Genomic DNA, 22,988 nt, shown 5'->3' with positions numbered 1-22,988 from the left:
TAAATATTCTTGACCTAAATAAACAAAATATATATCTTATACGACCAGTGATTAAGACTAAATATATAGCAGTGAGGTATCGATTTTTAAACTAAAGATATTTATGGAATGGGTTCACATTTCGTAGAAAGGTAAATGTATTTTTACATCCTGAGTATTCGGTAAATTTATACTTATATCACATGAATTATCTCTACATTCACTTTTCGTTAAATAATTCGTACTTTAAGTTTTTAAATAGGCTAATTGTTTCATATCATTAAAATATTTTGATCTCTGCAGTTTAAGTTAAGAACACTATATTTTATGCATTTAATAGTGGAGAAATATTATAATAGTAGTTTTCAATCCATTTCATCCATCCTTTAAATTTTTGGTACCTACATATATGAAATCTAAGATACAAGTTGTGAAATTATGTTTTGTACAATGTACTTTGATTTATAATTATAACGTTGGTGAATTTATACTTATTGAACTCTACAAATACAAGTCTGTATTGCAAACTCGTTATCATCAAATTTTGATGTTGTTTGATTTCTACATTATACTTTTTTATTTGTACACAATACTTTAAAGGGAACCTTAAATATTGTCGCAATGCATAAAACTTGTCAAATGTTTTTAATGTGGTCTTACCATTATATGAAACTTTTCCATTGACGAGCACATATTATGATGTTAGCTAAAATATTCCATGAATGATATTCTCCAAATATTATGTATAATGTGTAATTGTGCTTGCACTATATACACTGTATATCAAAATTTTTTACATAACAAAATGTGGTGAATTTTCGCAGATCCTTTCTACAAGTTATCATCTTAATATATATATAAATCTCGTGTCACAATGTTTGTCCTCAATGGACTCCTAAACCACTTAACCGATTATAATAAAATTCGCACACCACGTGCAGTTCGATCCAACTTGAGAGATTGGATAGTTTTTATGAAAAAAAATGTAAACATGTAGGTACCACGGGCGAAGCCGGGGCGGACCGCTAGTATTACATATAAATATACAAGTGCCATATGATATTAATGTATTTTAATCGAAGAGTGAACCGGTACCTACTTGGGAAGCGCGTACCATCTTAGACAGCATCTTAGCTTTCCATCAGGCGAGATTGTGGTCAAGCGCTTCCCTAACTAGCACTAAAAAAATCGATAAATGTGGTTCATGACAGACCTAGATACATATATCTAAATATAGACCATACCGCCTCAGGCTTTATTTTCGTGCGACAATGTGTAGAACTAAATTATGTTAGCCCAAAACTGATGCTTCATGTCCATCTATACACGTCATAGATCATAGTGTACAACATCATTTAAAACAAGAATATTAGGCCCAAACTTATTTTGATAGTGTACACCATAGGCACTAGTTCTTTATGTCTTCTCTATCCACGTACATAATGTGCCTCAAGTTATATTAAATTCTGTCTGTATATAGCCACCGCCCGCGGCTTCGCCTGCTTTGGCCAAAACTTAAAATATATGAGAATCACACTATCTGGTAACACAGTATACAAATCGGTGCAGTAGCTTAACTTTATCAAAAACAGTCAGACGCGACTTTGTTTTAAAAATGTAGTAATATGATATTTTGGTCTCACCGTTGTCCAGGGCTCTTGCTCTCATTGCTAGCGTTGTTACTGGAGTCATCGTCCTCCTCCCTCGAGGTGGCTGTGGAGAGGGCCCGGGAATCCGCGTTGACGTCACTCCCGTCATTGTCCTCGCCTTCTGATGTTCTACTGGTCCCTTCTTCCGCCTGGAACAAGTGGGTGCAGGCATTATATAGGGGGTTATAATATTCAAGTTATATATTGAGGAATTAAGTACGAATTCAAGTTATATAGCATTTGTTAAGATATTGACACGAGCACTTTCAATTGGTTGTAGTGTTTCATTTTTCACCCAGGTTGAACATTTCGTATCAATAAAATTTTGATATGTTTAGTTTTTAATAAGATTAATTACATTAATATAATATAGGCGGTAATAAATTAATAAACTTAAGTATGTCTTGATATATTCGACATTGAAGAAATATAATTTGCTATTTTGTTGGCAAACATTTATTAAGTAAAATTATACTTTATGTACATATCGTGCAACAGATAAAAAATTTAACTTGACCTCATCAGTATTTCTATATGTAACAATATAACGAAATTGCTTGTCCAGAGTCCACCTGTTCATAATAATTATTTACTTAGGTCTCCAAAAGGGTTTAGGCCAGATATATTACGTAGACTTTTCATATGAGACAGTTTTTATTATGATTATTAAGATATAACATATTAGTATGTTGTTACAGGTTAAAAAAAAGCATTAATAAAAAATTTAAATTAATTACCTTAGAGAATTAAACCGAGTTATAAGGAGCAGAAATTTGAATTCAAATTTAACAAGTTTAATTACACAATTAAGAATATAACAGTACGTTTGAAAATCAAGATATTTTATCATAGAATATAGCAGCAGCAGTTAATCGTTCGTTCATAGCAGGCCTTATTTAGTTTTTCTAGAGCTAGACCAGAATATGATCAATTATTTAAAAAGGCCATGTTCTAGACTTTTATTATATCCGTCGATCCATATCTGGCGATATAAATTAATTAGCAATTGTGTGTATGATTTTGTAGGACATTCTTAGAAAAAAAGCTTTGTTAGCATTAAAGATTTTTTCTCATAAAAACTGCACATTGTTCGTTTACAATCAGATGAAATAAGAAGTGAAATAATAAACTGAACTCTATTAACAAGAAAAATCTTACAAATTCAAACAAAAAAATTCGTTCGTAATGCAGCAGTATATTATGCATGAAACGTCAATTTGGCAGACACCTTGTAAAAAGGCAATTGATACCACAAAAAAAAATTCAAAACATAGTATGAGTTCCACGTACACTATAAAAACATTTTTTTGCACTATACAGCGATATCAACAAATTCTTAAGGTTGACAGATTAAGGGATCTAGCAGAGTAATTGTATACGTGATCGGAAAACTATCAACCTATTGCGCAAGAAGGTATCATGCAATAATGTCTAAATTTGTCCAAAGGTGCCCTTAATGATATTAAAAGCAGGGTAAATTTAAAGGGCTCAAGCTATATTATACATACCTTTTCCTAGCAATGAGATATATGGAAAATAATAGCGAATTAATAATGGAAAAAAAACATGCTTCATAAAAATAGCATACATACTAGAATCTCTCAATACTTATGCTTGAATTATAAAATAAAATTAAAGTAGTATTAATAGTATTAACGAAATTTTAGTTTGCTACTTCTGATGCACTGCTTAGTTAGAATATTATGACGTATTTTGGCTAAATCAGCTTTACAAGGATCGTTCATTGGTCAAAACTACCTCATTATAACGAATCTCACCTTCTATCTACTGTATATATATGTATCTAAAATTTAAACAACGATTCCCTTTATAAGCAACCTACATTCTACATCACTAACTATTACACGTCTAATTAATTATTATTTTCAATCTGCTTGCTCTAATAAAACTTGTAGTCTTACTATATCCATAGCTTGACTTACCTGAATTCGTATAAGCGGTATCATTTCTTCTTTAAACACATGCATGTTTTTACACATAATTTATATATTTATTATAATATTATATAAAACTTAATCCATTGTCCATGTAAGTCACAGTTTCTGTAAGGAAATGAATTTAATTGTGTAAATTAACTTGCTTGAAAATGTGATGAGAATACTAAATTAGTACTGTAAGTTCTAAGTATTGATGTTTAATAGTGTAATAATATGTACTTGCGAATTAAATGTAGGAAGCTTGACTAGAAGATAATTTTAGTTTAGACAGGCGTTAGAACATTATATTCTTGATTGATGAATATGAATACAAATGATTGAATAATGAATGGATTGACTAATTTGTATTGATCGATATCTAGAGTTTATAAATATTATTAAATAGACATATTATTTGGTGATTTTAATGAATTTTTGGAAATATAAAATCGATTAATTGCAGCGATCTGCTAGCTATGCAAGAATATTGCATAATTTTATATTGCTAAGTGATAAAAAGATAATAAAAGCCTTACATATCATATAGCATTAGTTCCTAGTAAAAATATATTGGTGTATTTGATAAGACTTTGAAATTTCGTTTGTTCTTTGAAATGCGATATTTGGTGTAAATAATATTGACATCTTAGATCGTCTGCTTGAAGAAGGTTCTCAACGACAGTTTGGGATTACAGCTATCTTAGAATTTAGAAGGATCAATAGAGCGTTCTTATTCTAACGAATAAAGATTTCAGTGTCAATAGACAAATAATATAGTTTAGCCTTTATATACCACTACCATTAGGTAATTGTTAAACCATCTTTTGTCGCTAAAAACTAAGTATGTAGGTACTAGTTTAGTAAACTATTAGAAAAATAAAAATAATGGTTTACTAAAACCTTAGTAAAATAAATTCAGAACTGTTACAAAAATGTTTCGTATTACAAAAACTTGAAACTCTGCTTGATAGGCATGTTTGTGAAAAGTAGGTCGTGTCTTGTGTCAATAACACGGGCATAGATGGGTTCTGTGTTAAGAAAGCTTTGTATCTATGTAAGATAAGTATTGTATCTATACTAGTATTTTTTATATAATATTATAAAGTTGAAGGGTTTATTTGTTTGTTTGTTTGAACGCGCTAATCTCAGGAACTACTGGTCTGATTTGTAAATTTATTTTGGTGTTAGATAGCCGATTAATCGAGGAATTATCTGGGTTAACTGCGGGTCACAGCTAGTATCTAAAAATGTGAAGTGAAGTCCCATGTCCCCTAGTGGGGTAAGGGGCAGATGCAATCTCTCAGTATCTAAAAATACATGTATAAATACCTGTATGTACCAAAAATTACTTACCGTATAAACCCATAACTGGTTAATTATTAATTTAAATACAAAGAAAATCAACCAAATGTAATTTATAGTCTTCAATTATTATTATCGTCTCTACTCATATGAAATATTAAGTGACAATTTGTATTCAGAACTGCAACAGTTTATTTAATTTAACGAACAACAGGAAGTCAGAGTCGATCTATAAGGAATGTCTAGAGGTATTTACGGGCAAATATTTGAGACAAAATAAAAACTTTCCCAAAACTGTTTTCCTCAACCTCGAGAGCTTTTGAACTTTCTTCTAGTTTTCTTATATATGTATGTACATCCCTTTTAATAGTATTGACAGTTTCTCTAGCTTTAAATTCTAGATGAATTACTAGAAGTATCTACTCTCCAAGATTATTATGCAAAAGAATATTCTACACTTTTTATTTCATAACCTTGTAAACGCAAATTTTGATATAGTTCCGAACCATTTCCAAACTATTTTTTCCAACGCTGTCATATCTTCAGGCGACTTCAGCCTATAACCTGATATGCCATGGTCCATTACTTGATTGGCCATATCTAACGTTATACATCAATACATTCTGTCAACGTCATAACTTTTCAACTATAAATTGGATTTGGTCTACAGTTAAGTCTCAAATCAAACAAGTGAAACGAGAGCTATACATATTTCGACAAGATAATTGGAGTATCCGGCTATGAATTAATTGCTATCGTCTTTCGTATCTATCGCAGATTTGTAAACTGAATAAATAGAAACATGAGCGTGATTGTTACGCTTCATTATTTTAGCTACACTCAAGTCCTGTTATGTATTTAAATTATTACACCTCCTTCAACTATCGGTGACAAGACAGTATGATCAGCCTTGTGTAAGCCAGATAAATCAAAATATCCTTTTATATGATTCCCGACGGTTACAAACGTATCAAGGAGACGATTACTAACATCATAAAGCGTATCATTTTTCCATAAAATAGCTATTAGCTTCTGACCATATTCCCTTAATATTTAATTCAAGTCTCGAGCATCTTGTAAGCACTCTTATTTTATCTAATCTTTCTCCAATCGACTGGAATGTTCTATCCAAACGATGTATGAGAGAGAAAGAACGTCTCCTATGTCATGAACTCCTGGTATTTCATTAATACATTTATTAGTACCATGGCTCCTTTGTTAAAATAAAACAAAATGAGCATTTATTTGTTTCGCATATTTATACTTTCCCACTGCAAATAAACTTTTGTAAATAATATCATAGAATTTGGAACGTTTAACACAAAATAAAACTAACCCGTAGTTTAAGTAATAACTGCGAAAGTTAGACAATATCTTACACCAAACGTTTAGCGTTTATTGACCCGATGACCCTCTACAAAATACTTAACGACCGACTTTAGGGATCAAACGTATCACATCTGCAAAAAGTATTAGAAAAGAATCGGAGTTTTTACCACGTTTTTACTTCACCAATGTAGGCTTAACGTCGCGTCACTAAAAGTGTCAGGTCAATTGAGATAGACGGGATAAACCTATTGTTTTGATGGAATAGTTTCGAAGTCAGTATTAATTCGTATATTTGTATGAAAAAGATTCAAATGTCGATTTAAGTGAAATGAAAAATCTATTCACTTTGATGGAAACCGATAATATTATACTGACAAGATGAAATCACTGAAGATGTAGAGCTGTTAATAATAAATTCATGTATCTTCTATATTATATTTTTATATTCGATTGATTTTATTCAACCTACTTATTTATACTATGTTGGTAAAGCAATCCTTCAACCAAAAAAAAATTGGATTAACTAAATGAACCATTTGATTCAAACGATTGGTCTCTAATAATTATTAATATATTTTATGTCTCTATTATATGCATTTTCAAGTATACAAGAAATCTCGACATTTTAAAGTTTTAAAAGCTATTATCAACAGACATTTGTAGTTAAGCACGTTCGGTCTTTATATTTGAATGTAGGCCACGCGACATTTAAATGATTCAGAGAGGTTAGTTCTTGTCTAGAAAATTGGATACTTTTAACGTATACTTATTAGTTATTACCTACACTTTCAAGATACTTTTAGCGTATTGTTATTGCATTACGTTTATATTTTATTCGTAGAAAATTTACGAATACTAGTCGAGGAGGAATGAAATTTTATAAGTTTAACTCGTTTCGTTTTATACTTTTTATTTCATTTCCATATTATTAAACGTTAGATTAAGTAGATAAAATTACAAAACAACCATAGCATTATAATAAAAATTAAGCATAACGTAAATATACATAGATAAACAGAAAATTAGTAATAGGTATACCTACTACGAATTATTTCATACTATAATGTTTCAAAGGCTGCATTTCTATATTATATAGCACTAGCGACCCGCCCCGGCTTCGCACGGGTGCAATGCTGATACTAAATACACTACAGAAAAACTGTGAACGTTGCACATATAAAAACATAGCGGCCCGCTCCGGCTAGGCTTCGCACGGGTATAAAATAGATAGCCGGGCGGCCGGCCGGTAGCGCTGCAAACGCTACGTCCCGCAATTTTTAAATCTGTAATATCTTCGAAAATATTCACTTAAATCATACGGTGTAAAAAGCCATATAGATCTATATTAAATGAACAATGTATTCAAGGTATTTAATTGGTTAAGAATTAATGCTGTATTGGTTAAAATCGCATCGAAAATTAGCCATTATTTGTCGTAAAAAGTAAATGACAAAAAAAAGTTATTGTGGGTTATCCATAAGAGATAGACATATACCATCGCGGACTTTTCTGTAGACCTTTTCAATTTGTATAATACTTAGTACATTATTTTGATAAAACTCGTAGGGCAGCCTGCGTTTGCAATGTAAGCGGAAAAAATGTAATTTTTTACGACATCACATTAGAAACCTCAAAAATAACAGTACTTCTCCACTATTTGATGGATGTTATTATACATATAAACCTTCCTCTTGAATCACTCTATCTATTAAAAAAAACCGCATCAAAATCCGTTGCGTAGTTTCAAAGATTTAAGCGTACAAAGGGACATAGGGACATAGGGACATAGGGACATAGGGACAGGGAAAGCGACTTTGTTTTATACTATGTATTGACTATGTAGTGATGATTTATAGGATGCGTACGAACCATCGAGTCAAGACCTGAGACACTTTAATACCTTGAAGAACTGTTTTCTTTCGAATCATTGCAAATGGAATATTTTCTGTGTATTTTAATGCCTTCTTCAATAAGGCTCTTACGATGCTCATTTTAATAAGAAGTTCTTAAGGTATTTTTCAAAGAAATATCATATTTTTTATAGAATTTAATCACGATAGTAAATTAGTTACGTTTCATGGCATCTAGAGCAGATTGCATTTAAAGGGTCCTTATAATTTGTTTTTGAAGTGAAACTTCTTTATCGGGGTTGGACAAAAATTTAGTGTAACATTTTTGCGTTACGCCGTACGCGTGACATTTTTGCGTTACGCCGTACGCGTGACATTTTTGCGTTACGTCATACTCGTGACATTTTTAAGGTCATAAAGAAGTTTCACTTCTTACGTGTGTACTCTAGTACACGCATACATTTTTTTTTCTTTTAATTATATCAAATAATAAAAATATATAAGTGAAGAGATAGTTTTCTTCTTTGAAATCAACCTTGGAAAATTTGAAGAACATTAATTGTGATGCATATGATAGGATTTAAAAACAAAATCATAATCACAGAATAAAAAGAATATTCAAACCTTACCTTCAGGGTAAAGTTTGAAATTTTTTTTTATTATGTAAAGTATCATTTTTGCAACGGTCTTATAAAGATTTTATAATACATTTGACATCATAGCCATCATTTTGTTAAATAATTCGCATACCCTAAAATTTTGTTCAGAAAACATTAAACTGGCCAAACCAGCACATGGGCGGATATTTGCAATGTTCAACGCAATAACAAATAATGGTTTAAGCCGGAACAACGAAAATTAACATAATCTAACAGTCAAATTGCTAGCTAAATCAAAGCTGTTACATCCAACAATTTAGATCAAAACTGCATGAATGTATTTCTTGTTATTTACTTGTCGAGTTTTGGAATGAACTGGGTCATGCTTGCACTGGGTCTCACTCTCTTGTGTGTTTATTTACTGCTATTCTGAATTAGGGAGCTGACAGTTTATATGTACTGTCATAATAGTACCTAGATTTAACAATATAACGTTTAATCCGTCAGTCCTCGGATCACAGACACAATAGAAAATCTATTGTGTCTCGGCCCGATCGGGCCGCTCGGTGGTCAATGGGTTAAAGGCGATAGTTTTCCGAAGTTTTCCATGGATTCATGATTTCGTGTCGTCGTTGAACCTTTTCCCGTAAATCATCTTATCGTATTATATTAACGTATACTAAGCCTTCCACAGTGTACAAAGTAAAGATATGAAACTTTACTTAATATTATAAAGAGGACTTCCTAATCTCTAAAAATATTTTATGTGAACATGATCCTGTAAAAGTTTGTTTTTCCACTAAGGTCAGTTTTAGAAGGTTCAATGTCATTTACAGGGATATTTTACAGATCAGTATTTCCTTTAATAAAATATGATACTTATCATTAAAAGTTTCAAACTAATACTGTTGACGAGGCCTTCCTGTTTTTGAGTCACTGATGTATATTGTTTCATCAAAACTCAAAAGGGCAAATTAAACTTACTTCATTCACACCATAAAATATCAACTAAGATATAAAATTGCTCTAAACTGTCCAAAGCCATGACTGTGTAAATGCAACGCTGATTTTAAAATATTTATTGGCTGCTTACCAGCTAAATAGCCTTACTCAAATTTGAAACTAACTGCATCGTAATACGACTTAAAGTTTATTGCCTTGCTATTTATCGATTGACTGAAGGCATAATTTATAGATTTCTGGCTTTCATTAAGGCGTACTTGGGATTGGCACTCGTATATCTTCAAGATCGTAAAATGGAGGAAGTTAATGGCAAGCCTTGATTGGGAAATTAGCTTGTTCACAAGTTAATCTTGGTAATGAAATCCTGTAATGTGTTGGTAGAAAATAATGTGTTTTATTGTATTTTGAGCTCGGTTATGGAATATAATCTGTTTCAAGTTCATAGTTATTTCAGATTTTATTTATTTACTTAAATTAAGATACCATTTTTCTTTATATCATACCTATAAGAATACCACTGACTTTTCTTGTTTTGTAAAAGTTTTCAATAAAGCAGAAAATATTTATAATTTCATTGAAGGTTCTTTAACAGTTTCAAAAGTGGGATGAATGTCAATGCCATTTAGCTTACACGAGGCAGATAAGACATCTCTTCTAACTTTGTCCGAATAAACGAACAGATTAATCATTTACATATATAGCTTAAAATGCTTCGTGATTAATTCATATTATACAGATAAGAAACTTATAGATATTGTCTTCGAAAGCTTGCATGCAGTAGTTTCTAGGAATAAATTTTTTATGGATAGATCGAAGAAAAAAGTGATAAACACGTAAATAAATTTTCTTTTCATTTTAGTGTCAAAAAAGCATGCGTGTGCTTAATGCATATTTGATACAGAGTCAATAAATATGTTAATACAGTTAATTAGTTAATGAATAATATGCCAAATTCTTATCCTTCAATTTGTCTTTTTTTAGAAGTAGGTACTTTCATGAAAATTATAAGAAACAGTATCAAAAGGTTCAAGTTGTTGAAAGCAAAAAGCTAACCTAAAAAGCAGCGTTAGTCACTTTCAGATTCTAAAGAGCATTAGCTGAGAGGCTTTCTGTCATTCCTTTTCACATTTGTATTTCACAAGTCACATCAAATTTAAGTAAAAGATTCATATACTTTACAATTTTGTAATTATATATATTTCTTTAGATATTAAGTAAGTGTGCAAACATTGTGTTTGTATAAAGTTATCGATACAGTGTCGTATTATTTCACAAGTAAAGTTTAATCAAAAGCTCGAAGAAATACAAGTTATTGTGTATTTAATAAAGAAAGCAGTACAATAGAAACAGTATCAAGCACCGGCATAGTGCATTAAGTCTGTCACAGACAGACCGCTTTGTTTTCTATCTTCCTTTCTGAGATGGGATTAAAATTCGACTATTGTGGGCTGTGATCGCGAATTGTCCAATGTCCATGGTGTAATTGTGAGTAAAATTTTTGTCAACGGCATGATGTAATTAATATCTGGGTATAGTATGCATCTGTTTTTTTCTACATGTCTCTTATATGCGTCAAATCAATTAAACATGTTTTGGTATTTATATGAAAAAGTTGGCATACTTCAATAGTTTTGTACTGTGACAAATAAATAAGCTCTGTGTATGATTCATATTTGGACAAGGAATTTCTATGCTATTTTAATAATGTATGTAATATTTGATGCTCCCAGATATTCATTACATTAGTGTTAAACAGACTATTTACTAAAGCTATTGAATAATTAAGATTTATAAGACAAATTAGGCACAAATGTTCAAAATCAAGATTGTGGTAGACGCAATTTACACTGTAAGTACACAGACAAACAATGTGGTAATTTGACAATAGTTTCCAAGCTATATCCCTGGGATTATCTCAATCTAAAATACTAATTATTGTGGTACTTCGAGGCGTTGTCGCCCTCTTAATTGAATTTATATGATCTTTGAATTCTATGAATTATTTAGCAAGTTATTGTACATTTAGCAAGGAAAATAAGATTAATTATTGCCTTCGTCAGGTGGTAAATGATCTTTTGATGAATAAAATTGATGCTGGTTTAGTATATTTTCAATACCGAGTTACTCGGATTGATTGAAAATATTTTCATTTTTGATGTTTTCGGATTGCCTTAAAAGTTATTTTATCGATTACATTTCTTTGCGCATAACATCCTAGACAACATAGATTCTCCTGACTTGTTTATTTCTTAAAAAAATATATGGATATATATGAGATGTCTAAACATGGTGGTCTATAACGTTTTATTGTATGAAACATATGGTTGAATAAATGTATGCACCTAGCATGAGACAGTTTTTATAAAACTGTACAATTAAGAACGTTTCACAGCACGCTACGAATGAATAAACAAATCCCTTTTTTATGTTTCTAAATAAACATCTTTATAAATGTTAGAACAATTTCAAATCTTGATTACAGTTTCTTAAGATTAATAAACTTTAATCATATACTGGAAGATTGGAAAATACGAATTTGGAGAATGACATTGCATTTATACTATTTCAATTGTATATTGATAAAAATAAACAAAACAATAATTAAATAACTTATTTAACAAGTGATAAACGATGTATTGACGACAAAAGAAAACGTCTTCATAAGCTTTCGTGTTACTAACCTTATTGTCTTCTTGATTTTATGCAAGTTTCTTAAAAATTTAGAAATTAAAGACGGATCTATAACGTGATTTATACGTCATCATTATCCCGACGATTCATGCATTCTACAATAAACGCAATCTACTATAATATTATATTCACTTCTAATATAACTTTCAATGTTATATAAAATACTTAGATGGGTTAAAATTAAAGAAAAGATTTAACTTTTTAGTTTGTTCCGAAGTTTACACAAAACATTATTAATTCTAACACCATTCAAGTATTTTTAACAGAGCTATAAATATTCCGGTACTTTTCCTTGTCGGAATTCGTTTCCCTAAAATTCATAATTAAATTTGTCACCAAAGTTTCCCGACGTAGACCTAACTTATCTTTTATAATCTTCAAATTGCTTGCTGTTGACAGGAATGATAATAATATTATATTATAATAATGGGCAAGTCGATTACCCTCCCCTCTGAACATGATCCTAATTACCCCATTACTTTTTTTATTTTTGCCTCTTATATGTACTTTTTGCGTTCTTAATTTGGTTGTACTGATATTTTGATCGCGTTTATATATTTTTTCTTTTTAGGCTTTATTATCTACTATATAAAAATAAGTCGGGTTTTCCTTCCTGACGCTATAACTCCAGAACGCACGAACCGATTTCCACGGTTTTGCATTCGTTGGAAAGGTCTCGGGCTCCGTGAGGTTTATAGCAAAGAAAAGGTGTCTCTGGTGGCGAAACGGAAGTTAATTATTAAATAAGTCTTTCTATAGTTGTACCATCATAATCTTATCTATACTAATATTATAAAGCTGAAGAGTTTGTTTGTTTGTTTGTTTGTTTGAACGCGCTAATCTCGGGAACTACTGGTCCGATTTGAAAAATTCTTTCGGTGTTAGATAGCCCAATTATCGAGGAAGGTTAGAGGCTATATATCATCACTCTACGGCCAACAGGAGTAGAGCCACGGGGGTGAAACCGCGCGGAGCAGCTAGTTATAGTAATATAAGTCAATTAATGTGCAAATTCCGAATATCAAAACTGATATTTAGCAATATACCTATATCAAGTACAATAAAAGTACGAGCATCTCATTTTTAATTTCAAATACATGAAACGTTTACAAGTGAAATTAAATATTGCGTGAATAATTCGAAAATTCTTATGAACCATCTTCTTATTAATCATTCGTAAACAGAAGTTTCTTGTTCAAGAAGAAAATTGTTCTAGTTCTTTCCTTTGAAGATGATATTCTAATTAAAATGTACCTTTAGATAAGTAGGCAATTAATTTCCTGAAACTTTAATTAAAAACGATTTTTATTAGTAACTAGCGGTCCGCCCCGGCTTCGCCCGTGGTACATGTTTACGTTTTCTCTACATAAGAACCATCCTCGTACTTCAAGGAATATAATAAAAAAAGAATTATCGAAATCGGTTTAGCCGTTCTCGAGTTATGCGCTTACCAACACATTTTGCGATTCATTTTTATATATAAGAAGATGGTAAAAATTTATCAAGTGGTGAAGTAATTTCTTCGGTGACTTATTCTGAAAATTACCAACGTTTTCATTATTATTAAGAGCACTTTCAATTATAAGGTATCAGGATATTTTGAAGCCATTTGTTTAATTTGTTTTCCATTCCTAAATTATTTTTAACGCAAGTTTATTTATTCATTAAATGTGAGCGAAACAATTTAACCTAGTTAACCTATACGTTCCTTTTCATATTCATATTTTTTGTGTATGTCATAATATTACGATCCCAATGCAGATGGATTCTACTAATCCAGTAGGGATTATCGGTATACAGATCAGCATTATTATTTCATTAATTCCGTACTACTTTTTGCTTTCCTTATTTCTGACCAAAGTTTTTTATGTCTCAAGATAGTTAAGAGGCTAGAATGTGTGACACTGTGTGTGGAAATATTCCTTTCAATACGCGGGCGAAACCACTAACTAGTATCTGTGACTATAGTATGTGCTAGCATGTTATTAGTAAATATAATTTTTCCCACACGTTGATCCAGAGTCAAAGGTGTCATATCTGACAGTTATTCGCGCCAACGTATTTCGGATCCGAGACTCGAAACGTCAATCATTATTTCCCCTGACAGTTTAGGATCATACCCCGCTTGATATAATCTAGTTTGCTTTAAGTGAGAGACGGACACACAGACATGTATATATAAGTAGACAACGCAAGTACCGCGATCTGTATGAAAACCAAGCGTGTCATATTTTTTGTACTGACCTTGACGCGTTATGACGTCACGAGCGCTTTTTAGTGATGTTAATTTCATTTTACGCTAAATCGATTAGGCCGCCACTCGCGCGGCGATTCTAGTATCGTCCTATCCCATCGAAGTAAATCGAAAGAAATCAGATCAAACTAGATCTATGTCTAAGAGGTAGTCAAATAAATGAATCGTAATCGATTACTAAATCGATTCAAGACAGAAAAATGATAATTACCATAGACAGAGGGATGATAAAATAAAGTTATAAACCTTTTAATATTCTAACAAGTAAACTAATGTGTTTTAGCTTTTTCTTACATATGCCCATTGAGTTACCATGTACTACGTACTAGAGAGGCCATCGAAAGAAAGTAATGAAACTGTCAATCAATCAATCTTTATGTCCCGTTGCATCGATCCATTTTCCTTTTATGTTCGGGTTACTTGGAAAACTGAAAAAACAAACATAGTCTAAGCAATAAGGAGTTTTCTTAAAAAACTCCCAAGATGACACTTTAACTAATGGCGTCCATGTCATAATATTTATTTTTAGTACCTTTGTATTAAAATACTTAAAAGTTCTAGGTCAAGTCGTATTAAATGACAAAAAAAATCTATGCCTTTTTTTCTGAAAAATTGCTCCTTCAAATTATCATTTATCTGTTCGATTATAAAATCGATTAGAATCGAGAACTGTTGCATCAAATGAACATCACTAACCACAAAATTGGACAGAAAAATGAGAACAGAAAAATGAGAAGACGCTATTCATTGCTTGTTATCATACGACGCGATCTTTACCGTGCCAAGTAAAAGCCGCAATGTATTCCGAATCATTTCGTATGATTTGGTATCCGTGTTTGTCACGATCGTTTTCCACAGATATTCTTTATTTGATTTTAAAATAAATAGTGCATATTCTGATTAGAAAATTATTTACCGGTGGAAGGAAACATCTCTGCTAACTCGGCCACTCACAGCTGTGGAGTTTCTACAGTTTATAACGGCGTAATTCGGCATTTTACTTTATTCAGCTTCACGTCTTTCCTTGGCGAACTGCAAGCGCGGACTGAGTGTAGGCCAGCGTCAAGTAAGTTTCATAATCGTAGTTTGGACACGGGAAGTACATACACTCGCTTAGTCTATCTTGATATATGTCCGTGGACGGACAGAATTGGAAACGTTACAAGTATCAATAGTGTATACCTACCTAGTGAATTATAAAACGCGGACGAACCCGCGTACGAATTCAAGTATTTCTATAGTTCAAGTGCCATTCTGATGACCATAGTCCAAATCCAAATCCACCCAGCAGTTTTTATGAGAAAGAGTAACAACTTAGTTTCATTTCTCCTGACGAAAATTGACTATTATTGTAACACTATATCAACATTTTTGTCATGACAATTTTATCCACAACTAGCGGTCCGCCCCGGCTTCGCCCGTGGTACATATGAAAAATAGATGTTGGCCGATTCTCAGACTTACCCGATATGCACAGAAAATTTCATGAGAATCAGTCCACCCGTTTCGGAGGAGTATGCAGACTAACATTGTGACACGAGAATTTTATATATAAGATATAATAATTATGTTTTTTTTTTTGTTTTTTTTTTTTAAAAAAACATACAGAGACAAAGACAGAGATATATAAAACAAAAAAAATCTTATTAACTAAAGATACATGAAAATGCCTCCTTATAGTGTTTTCACTGGGAACATATGTTATTATTTTTGCCAACACTCAGCAGTAAGAGCGACAAGAAAAAATAATCGATAAGTAATATTTATCATGCGTACATAAAAACGGAGGTAAACAAGTATTTGCAAAATCTTTACACATTAACATTCTTACATGTTCAATAGCAATTTTTTTACATTCATTTTGTAAGACGAAGAGGAACAAGAAAACATATCAAGATCATTCATATAGGTATTATAAAAACTGAACATTCTGCGAAGAGCTACAACAAAATGTAATTAAACATTTTCATTTTTTTTGCAGATCAGAAAGGATTTTTCGCTCAGCAAGAATTATGAAGAAAATATTAACAAGAAAAAGCTCCATTGAGGTGTTATTACGCCATTAAGCCATAAGAGGTTAATTTCGTTTATATACAGGGTTGGGATTTTATATCTGCCAATTAGCAGGGTCGTATAGAAGCGTAATTGGTGTGGACTACCTACTGCATATAAATTGAGCGAAATGACTTTTCTATGAGCATTCGTTTTGGAAAAAAATAAGAACGATGGATCAAAAAATTTGGACAAGAGTATAGCAATTTTCATTGTCTGAATTTTTCTAACCCTTAACAAAAAACGTAAAAATAAAAAGACGTGTGGCACTCGGGGACTGCCGCGGTAAAGCTATTGCATGCTATGCCTTCAAGCCACACCTCCGTGCCAGTGCCGGATTAAGCCAGCGCGGGGCCTATAGCAAATTCTGTCAAGAGGCCCTTCGTTTGCTATAGTTTCTCAAGTTAAAGGGTATTAAATAAAACAAAACTATTACAAATAAACTTTTCTGCATTAATTAATATGGGCAAATTTAGAGATAACACTTTCACTATCGACTTCTTTAAGCAAATTATACTCTATATTCATCAAAGTAAGGTGATTAAGACGTTCTTGGCCCATCGTGTTTCTTAACTCGTTTTTAATACGTTTTAACGTTGAAAAAGAACGTTCGCCACTGCAGTTAGTGATCATGAGAGACAAGTAAATGCGCAAGGCAATTTCTACGTTTGGGAAACACGATTCTAAGGAATTATTTAATAAAAGTTTATGAAATTGCAGTTCCAGAGACTCTTGTTTCTTGCTATCAATAACAGTAGCCACATCTGTTTTCAGCAGTTCAGCGAACTGCACTAATTCGTCGCCTAGGCTACTTTCCAAATCATCTTCGTAAGCACTGACCATACGTGAGGTGTTTTCCAAAATCTCTTCTGTTGTAAGGGATTTTAGCTGTCGAAATATTCCAAAAACACCAGTAATTTCATGATATGCTTCCATACGTTTAGTTAAAGCAGACAGTACGTTATCAATTATGACAATAAACACCTGAATTTTAAAACGTTGTCCAGGTGTTTGATTTTCAACAAAGTTGTCGAGTGTAGTAGAGCCGGTGAAATGGTCGTACTTTGTATTCCGCTTTCTTCGTCTTGAAGTCTGTTGCTGATACTCTTCACAGTCGGTCAGATCTTTGGCTTTATCTTTTTGTTTGTTTTCGGGAACAAATTTTACAGCGTTTTAATATCACAAGACAGCATTTTTTTACTAAAATAGCAAACCCCTTTTGACGTATTGCATGACACTATAATCGCTATAGCACTGGCGGAGGTTCGTATTCGTTTTTGATTTCGTATTTTCTTTGACAAGGGCGATGGATGATTGTCATGCTCCATCTGCCTTTTATTTTGTAATCTAAGGTTTGATAGTCGATAGAATGCTATTTTATTTGATCGGGTTATTACGACTAGCTCGTTCGATGATAATATCAGGGGATTCCCCCGTTAGTTTTGCCGTGCTACCAACTTGCGTGTAGCGCAGTGCAAGCAGTACAACACAACTTTTGGTGTAGCCAGCGCTCAATTGTAGAAACGTGGTAAAATTTTAAATTATTGTTGTAGATTTTGATACCAACGTTTCTCGTGGTAGGTACGTGTATTTTTTTACGGTACGTGTATTATAAATTGATATTTTTTTACGGTCAGACAGGTATTAGACCGCGGGGCCCCCCGAGTCGCGGGGCCCGTAGCATTTGCTACTCTTGCTACGTGGCTAATCCGGCACTGCTCCGTGCCCGTCGGAGTGGGGAGCGTGAGGTTTTTTCGTTACGGAATTTCTGAATTCGGTCTCCGCGCTAAAGAGCAAAGCCCCGCGATAGAAGCTATGCAATAGCTTAAAACTATTTAAAGTACAAATACATAGACTAGGTAATTACGAAAATCGGTCTAAGATCACTTCTTGAATTGTTAAATTCGCTCTAAGTAGGTTGTAATCATAGAAATCTAAATAACAATGTGTCTTGTTATTTAGATTTCTATGGTCGTAATCATTACGGGTATACAGAAAAGTGACACAATAGACTGAAATCAATTATCTCATTCTCATAAAAATGTTTTGAATTGAGCATATTCTGAAATGTAATTATTTTCCTTTTATGGACTTCTGTGATGATAATTTAGTTGTATGTATTTTTCCTGGATATTAACAGCAATACGATAGAGCAATAAAGGGTCGTATCAAGTAAATAATTCATTTCGTTTCGCTAAATTACCGTACCTTTATGGTCCGAACTTCCTTTTCCCTGAATTGTCATATACTTGTACCTGTACCTGCTGAATATCTCACTTCAATTATAGTAATAAATATGGAAGGAAATAAAGATGTTTGTACGATTTATTTAATATACCTAAAACAGATATACATCTCTAAAATGACTTTCTTTAATTGGTTGTAATTGGTCAATAAAAGTTTCGTCTTTAAGAATGGAATATAAATTATAAAACGAAGCCTAAAACTATTATAATATTTCATATTCTAAATAAACTCAAAGAACAATATAATATTATGGTTAATGTTTAAACAAGTCTACTTATTTCATTAAACATCAACACGAGAGAATATATTTCTAACTTCACTCAGAAGGGTTCATGAATTTCTCAAAAAACTCATTTGAGATCCCTGTATAATGTTAATTAGTTTACAAATTGAGGGATTGAGTATCCATAATTAATGTTTCATAAAGTTAAAGCAGCTGGAAATAATATTTTGGGACACTTCAATAAAATAACGAGTTCAATGATCACAAAGGTACGCGTACGGACTTACGGTTCAATGTCAAATGTATTTTGAATTTAAATTTGAAATTAGCATCACCTTTCAGAATTAAGCATTTGTTTTGATAGTTTATGTTTTGTTTGCTTTGATAGGTTCAATGGAAAAACAATACCTAATTTTTATTTAATTTAGTTTTTAATTTGTAATGACATATAGATCGAAACATCCAGTTGCAAAAGTTACCTTCGAGTGCATTAATAATTGTGATCGACACAACAGAGTAAAAATTATCACTGATCTATGAAATCAATATTCAATACTGAATAGTGAATATATAAAATTAATATTCAATAACAAAATAATTAAATACATAAATCTTAATACAAATAAATGACAATTTCTTCATTAACGTTACAACAATAATAATTGAAGAAACTGGTACTAATAAGCCAAATTAAAGATGCTTCGACAGGAATGAGGTCACAATCACGTAGGACTGGAATATACACAGCTATGTAGTTAGCCTAACCAATCATACATTGCACAGCCGAGACACAGAATATATTGGTTGAGGTTAGGACATTTCACTATACCTATATACATATTATATTAAGCAAATTCCCTCCACTCCCTACTAGTCTAAGTCGGAAATACCACTAAGTTTGTAGGTGTAGTTACTTTACCACACATACATAAATAAATAAGCTTGTTTGTTTAGAATTATAAACATGTTAATCTCATCACCATCATCCATATCTTCTAAAACTTCATAAAAATATAATGAGCACAGAAGGGACTGCCGCTCTTATCACAGGTAGGTAGGTCATCTAGCACGAGGGCCAGAGGCTCATATTAAAATTAATACGAAAAATGAAATAAAAATTTATTTTTTATTTTGATTTTATACTATCGGCGATTTTAGATCATAATCTAACAGGAAGGTCCCCGCAGAGTGTGCAGCCTTGCGAAGCAATTGCTGCGCGAAGCAGCCCCCTCCGTAGAGACCTGCATATTCAATTGGCAAGAAATACTTCGAAGCCGTATGTGTCCAACAAGTAGAATTTCATTTAGATAAACAAATTATATAGCACTCCATATAATGTAGTCAATAAAAGAAAAACGAAATTGAAAACTCATTCAAACGGCACTTGAAAAAGCTACTTTCAAGAATTCAAAAGATTAGGGTTCTTTTATTCCTTAATAGCAATGATCCAATTGCCATCTTTTATTGCCTCAAATATATTATATTATAACACATTTTAGGGAGCATTCGATGAAATTTCGTTATAGCGTATGGTCGCTTCATTATTCAGAGCAGCTCATGTTAATTTAGCGCAATTGCATCTTTAGCACCTGAATTTAGTGTCTATATTCGCGTACAGGCTCCTAAAACGTTATTATCCAAATGTCACCGCCACAGACATGTATATTTAAGTAGACAACGCAAGTACCGCGATCTGTATGAAAACCAAGCGTGTCATATTTTTTGTACTGACCTTGACGCGTTATGACGTCACGAGCGCTTTTTAGTGATGTTAATTTCATTTTACGCTAAATCGATTAGGCCGCCACTCGCGCGGCGATTCTAGTATCGTCCTATCCATCGAAGTAAATCGAAAGAAATCAGATCAAACTAGATCTATGTCTAAGAGGTAGTCAAATAAATGAATCGTAATCGATTACTAAATCGATTCAAGACAGAAAAATGATAATTACCATAGACAGAGGGATGATAAAATAAAGTTATAAACCTTTTAATATTCTAACAAGTAAACTAATGTGTTTTAGCTTTTTCTTACATATGCCCATTGAGTTACCATGTACTACGTACTAGAGAGGCCATCGAAAGAAAGTAATGAAACTGTCAATCAATCAATCTTTATGTCCCGTTGCATCGATCCATTTTCCTTTTATGTTCGGGTTACTTGGAAAACTGAAAAAACAAACATAGTCTAAGCAATAAGGAGTTTTCTTAAAAAACTCCCAAGATGACACTTTAACTAATGGCGTCCATGTCATAATATTTATTTTTAGTACCTTTGTATTAAAATACTTAAAAGTTCTAGGTCAAGTCGTATTAAATGACAAAAAAAATCTATGCCTTTTTTTCTGAAAAATTGCTCCTACAAATTATCATTTTTCTGTTCGATTATAAAATCGATTAGAATCGAGAACTGTTGCATCAAATGAACATCACTAACCACAAAATTGGACAGAAAAATGAGAACAGAAAAATGAGAAGACGCTATTCATTGCTTGTTATCATACGACGCGATCTTTACCGTGCCAAGTAAAAGCCGCAATGTATTCCGAATCATTTCGTATGATTTGGTATCCGTGTTTGTCACGATCGTTTTCCACAAATATTCTTTATTTGATTTTAAAATAAATAGTGCATATTCTGATTAGAAAATTACTTACCGGTGGAAGGAAACATCTCTGCTAACTCGGCCACTCACAGCTGTGGAGTTTCTACAGTTTATAACGGCGCAATTCGGCATTTTACTTTATTCAGCTTCACGTCTTTCCTTGGCGAACTGCAAGCGCGGACTGAGTGTAGGCCAGCGTCAAGTAAGTTTCAATAACGTAGTTTGGACACGGGAAGTACATACACTCGCTTAGTCTATCTTGATACATGTCCGTGGTCACCGCCTATTTACTCCCGAAGGCATGTTATTATGTCGATATTGAAAATAATCGTTATTAGATATGAGCTGAGACCGGTGTGGTCTCCAAAGGTAAAGGTTTATGAATAGGCCTGTCTATCCAAACTAAAATTATTTCGTGAACCATTACTTTTCCGAATGACAAATTATTTTAACCCTCGTGGAAGTACTGTACTGATATTGCAGTCCTGGAGAAATATAGGAGTTAAAATTTTTTATCTCAAAATTATTAAAACAAATTAAAACTGATTTTTGGCTTTATGGAGAAAATAAACATTTTATTATTCTCATTGTCGTTCACGTATGATCATTATTTGTTCAATTATTGCGTCCATTTCATAAGTCCAATATCGTTAGCCATCAGTTTCTTTTGTTTTGAGTGACGTGACACGGCGGTATTAGACCTCGTTATTTATTGATTGTAAATTGTACCTTATGGGTCCTACCTTATAGGTCGAAAAATATTATATCATGTTCTACAAAATATATTGCGAACTTTATTTATTTTGGTTTAACTGACCAAACAAGAACCACAAACATAGGAAAATTGTTCGGTGTTAAAATAAAAAACGTTGAATATTTCAAGGTTTTTATCCTCAACACTTCACACGACACTCCACAAATGATGGATGATGAAATGTGACGTGTGTTTGATTTATTATACCAGCCATCAATAAATCTCGAATAGATTTAAGATTTGAAAGCTTTTGAAAATAGAATGTTTTGCTAGATATCACCAAATGCAAAGATGAAATGGGCCAAGGTTTATGCAAGATCTTCTTGTAATCACACATATATAACTATAAGACTTTAGGCCAGCATTGGGATCGTTTTGCTAAGTAATACCTGCGTGTAGAATCTTTCTGTACAAGCCCTGAATTCAGAATTGTCCCTGAGTTAAGACAATTAGCTCGTATATTACACGGTACTTAAGTGGCGAAATGTGAGGAGGTTTCCAAGCACCTGCCTCTGATTACATCTAATATTTTTGCTATGAATGGACGACGAAGT

The 22,988-nt window shown here is 32.4% G+C and overlaps 1 protein-coding gene across 1 annotated transcript in view; it reads right to left on the bottom strand.

Moving 5' to 3' along the window:
- The window catches only part of Cngl (Cyclic nucleotide-gated ion channel-like), a 93,017-nt gene that overhangs the window by 50,610 nt on the left and 19,419 nt on the right, over window positions 1–22,988 (bottom strand). The window contains exons 2-3 of the mRNA XM_090114350.1: window positions 3,572–3,691; window positions 1,623–1,777 (exon numbers count right to left, since the gene is read on the bottom strand). Coding sequence (XP_089970476.1) covers window positions 1,623–1,777; window positions 3,572–3,628 — 212 coding nt within the window. The 5' untranslated portion in view covers window positions 3,629–3,691. The remainder of the gene's footprint in view (window positions 1–1,622; window positions 1,778–3,571; window positions 3,692–22,988) is intronic.

The sequence above is a fragment of the Colias eurytheme genome, chromosome 21 (genome assembly GCF_061535395.1).
Source record: "Colias eurytheme isolate Ceu_HAF_F1 chromosome 21, ilColEury1 Martin Lab GWU primary, whole genome shotgun sequence".
NCBI lineage: Eukaryota > Metazoa > Arthropoda > Insecta > Lepidoptera > Pieridae > Colias > Colias eurytheme.
The sequence above is the reverse complement of the archived record's forward strand: the minus strand, read 5'-3'. Positions and strand labels throughout refer to the sequence as shown.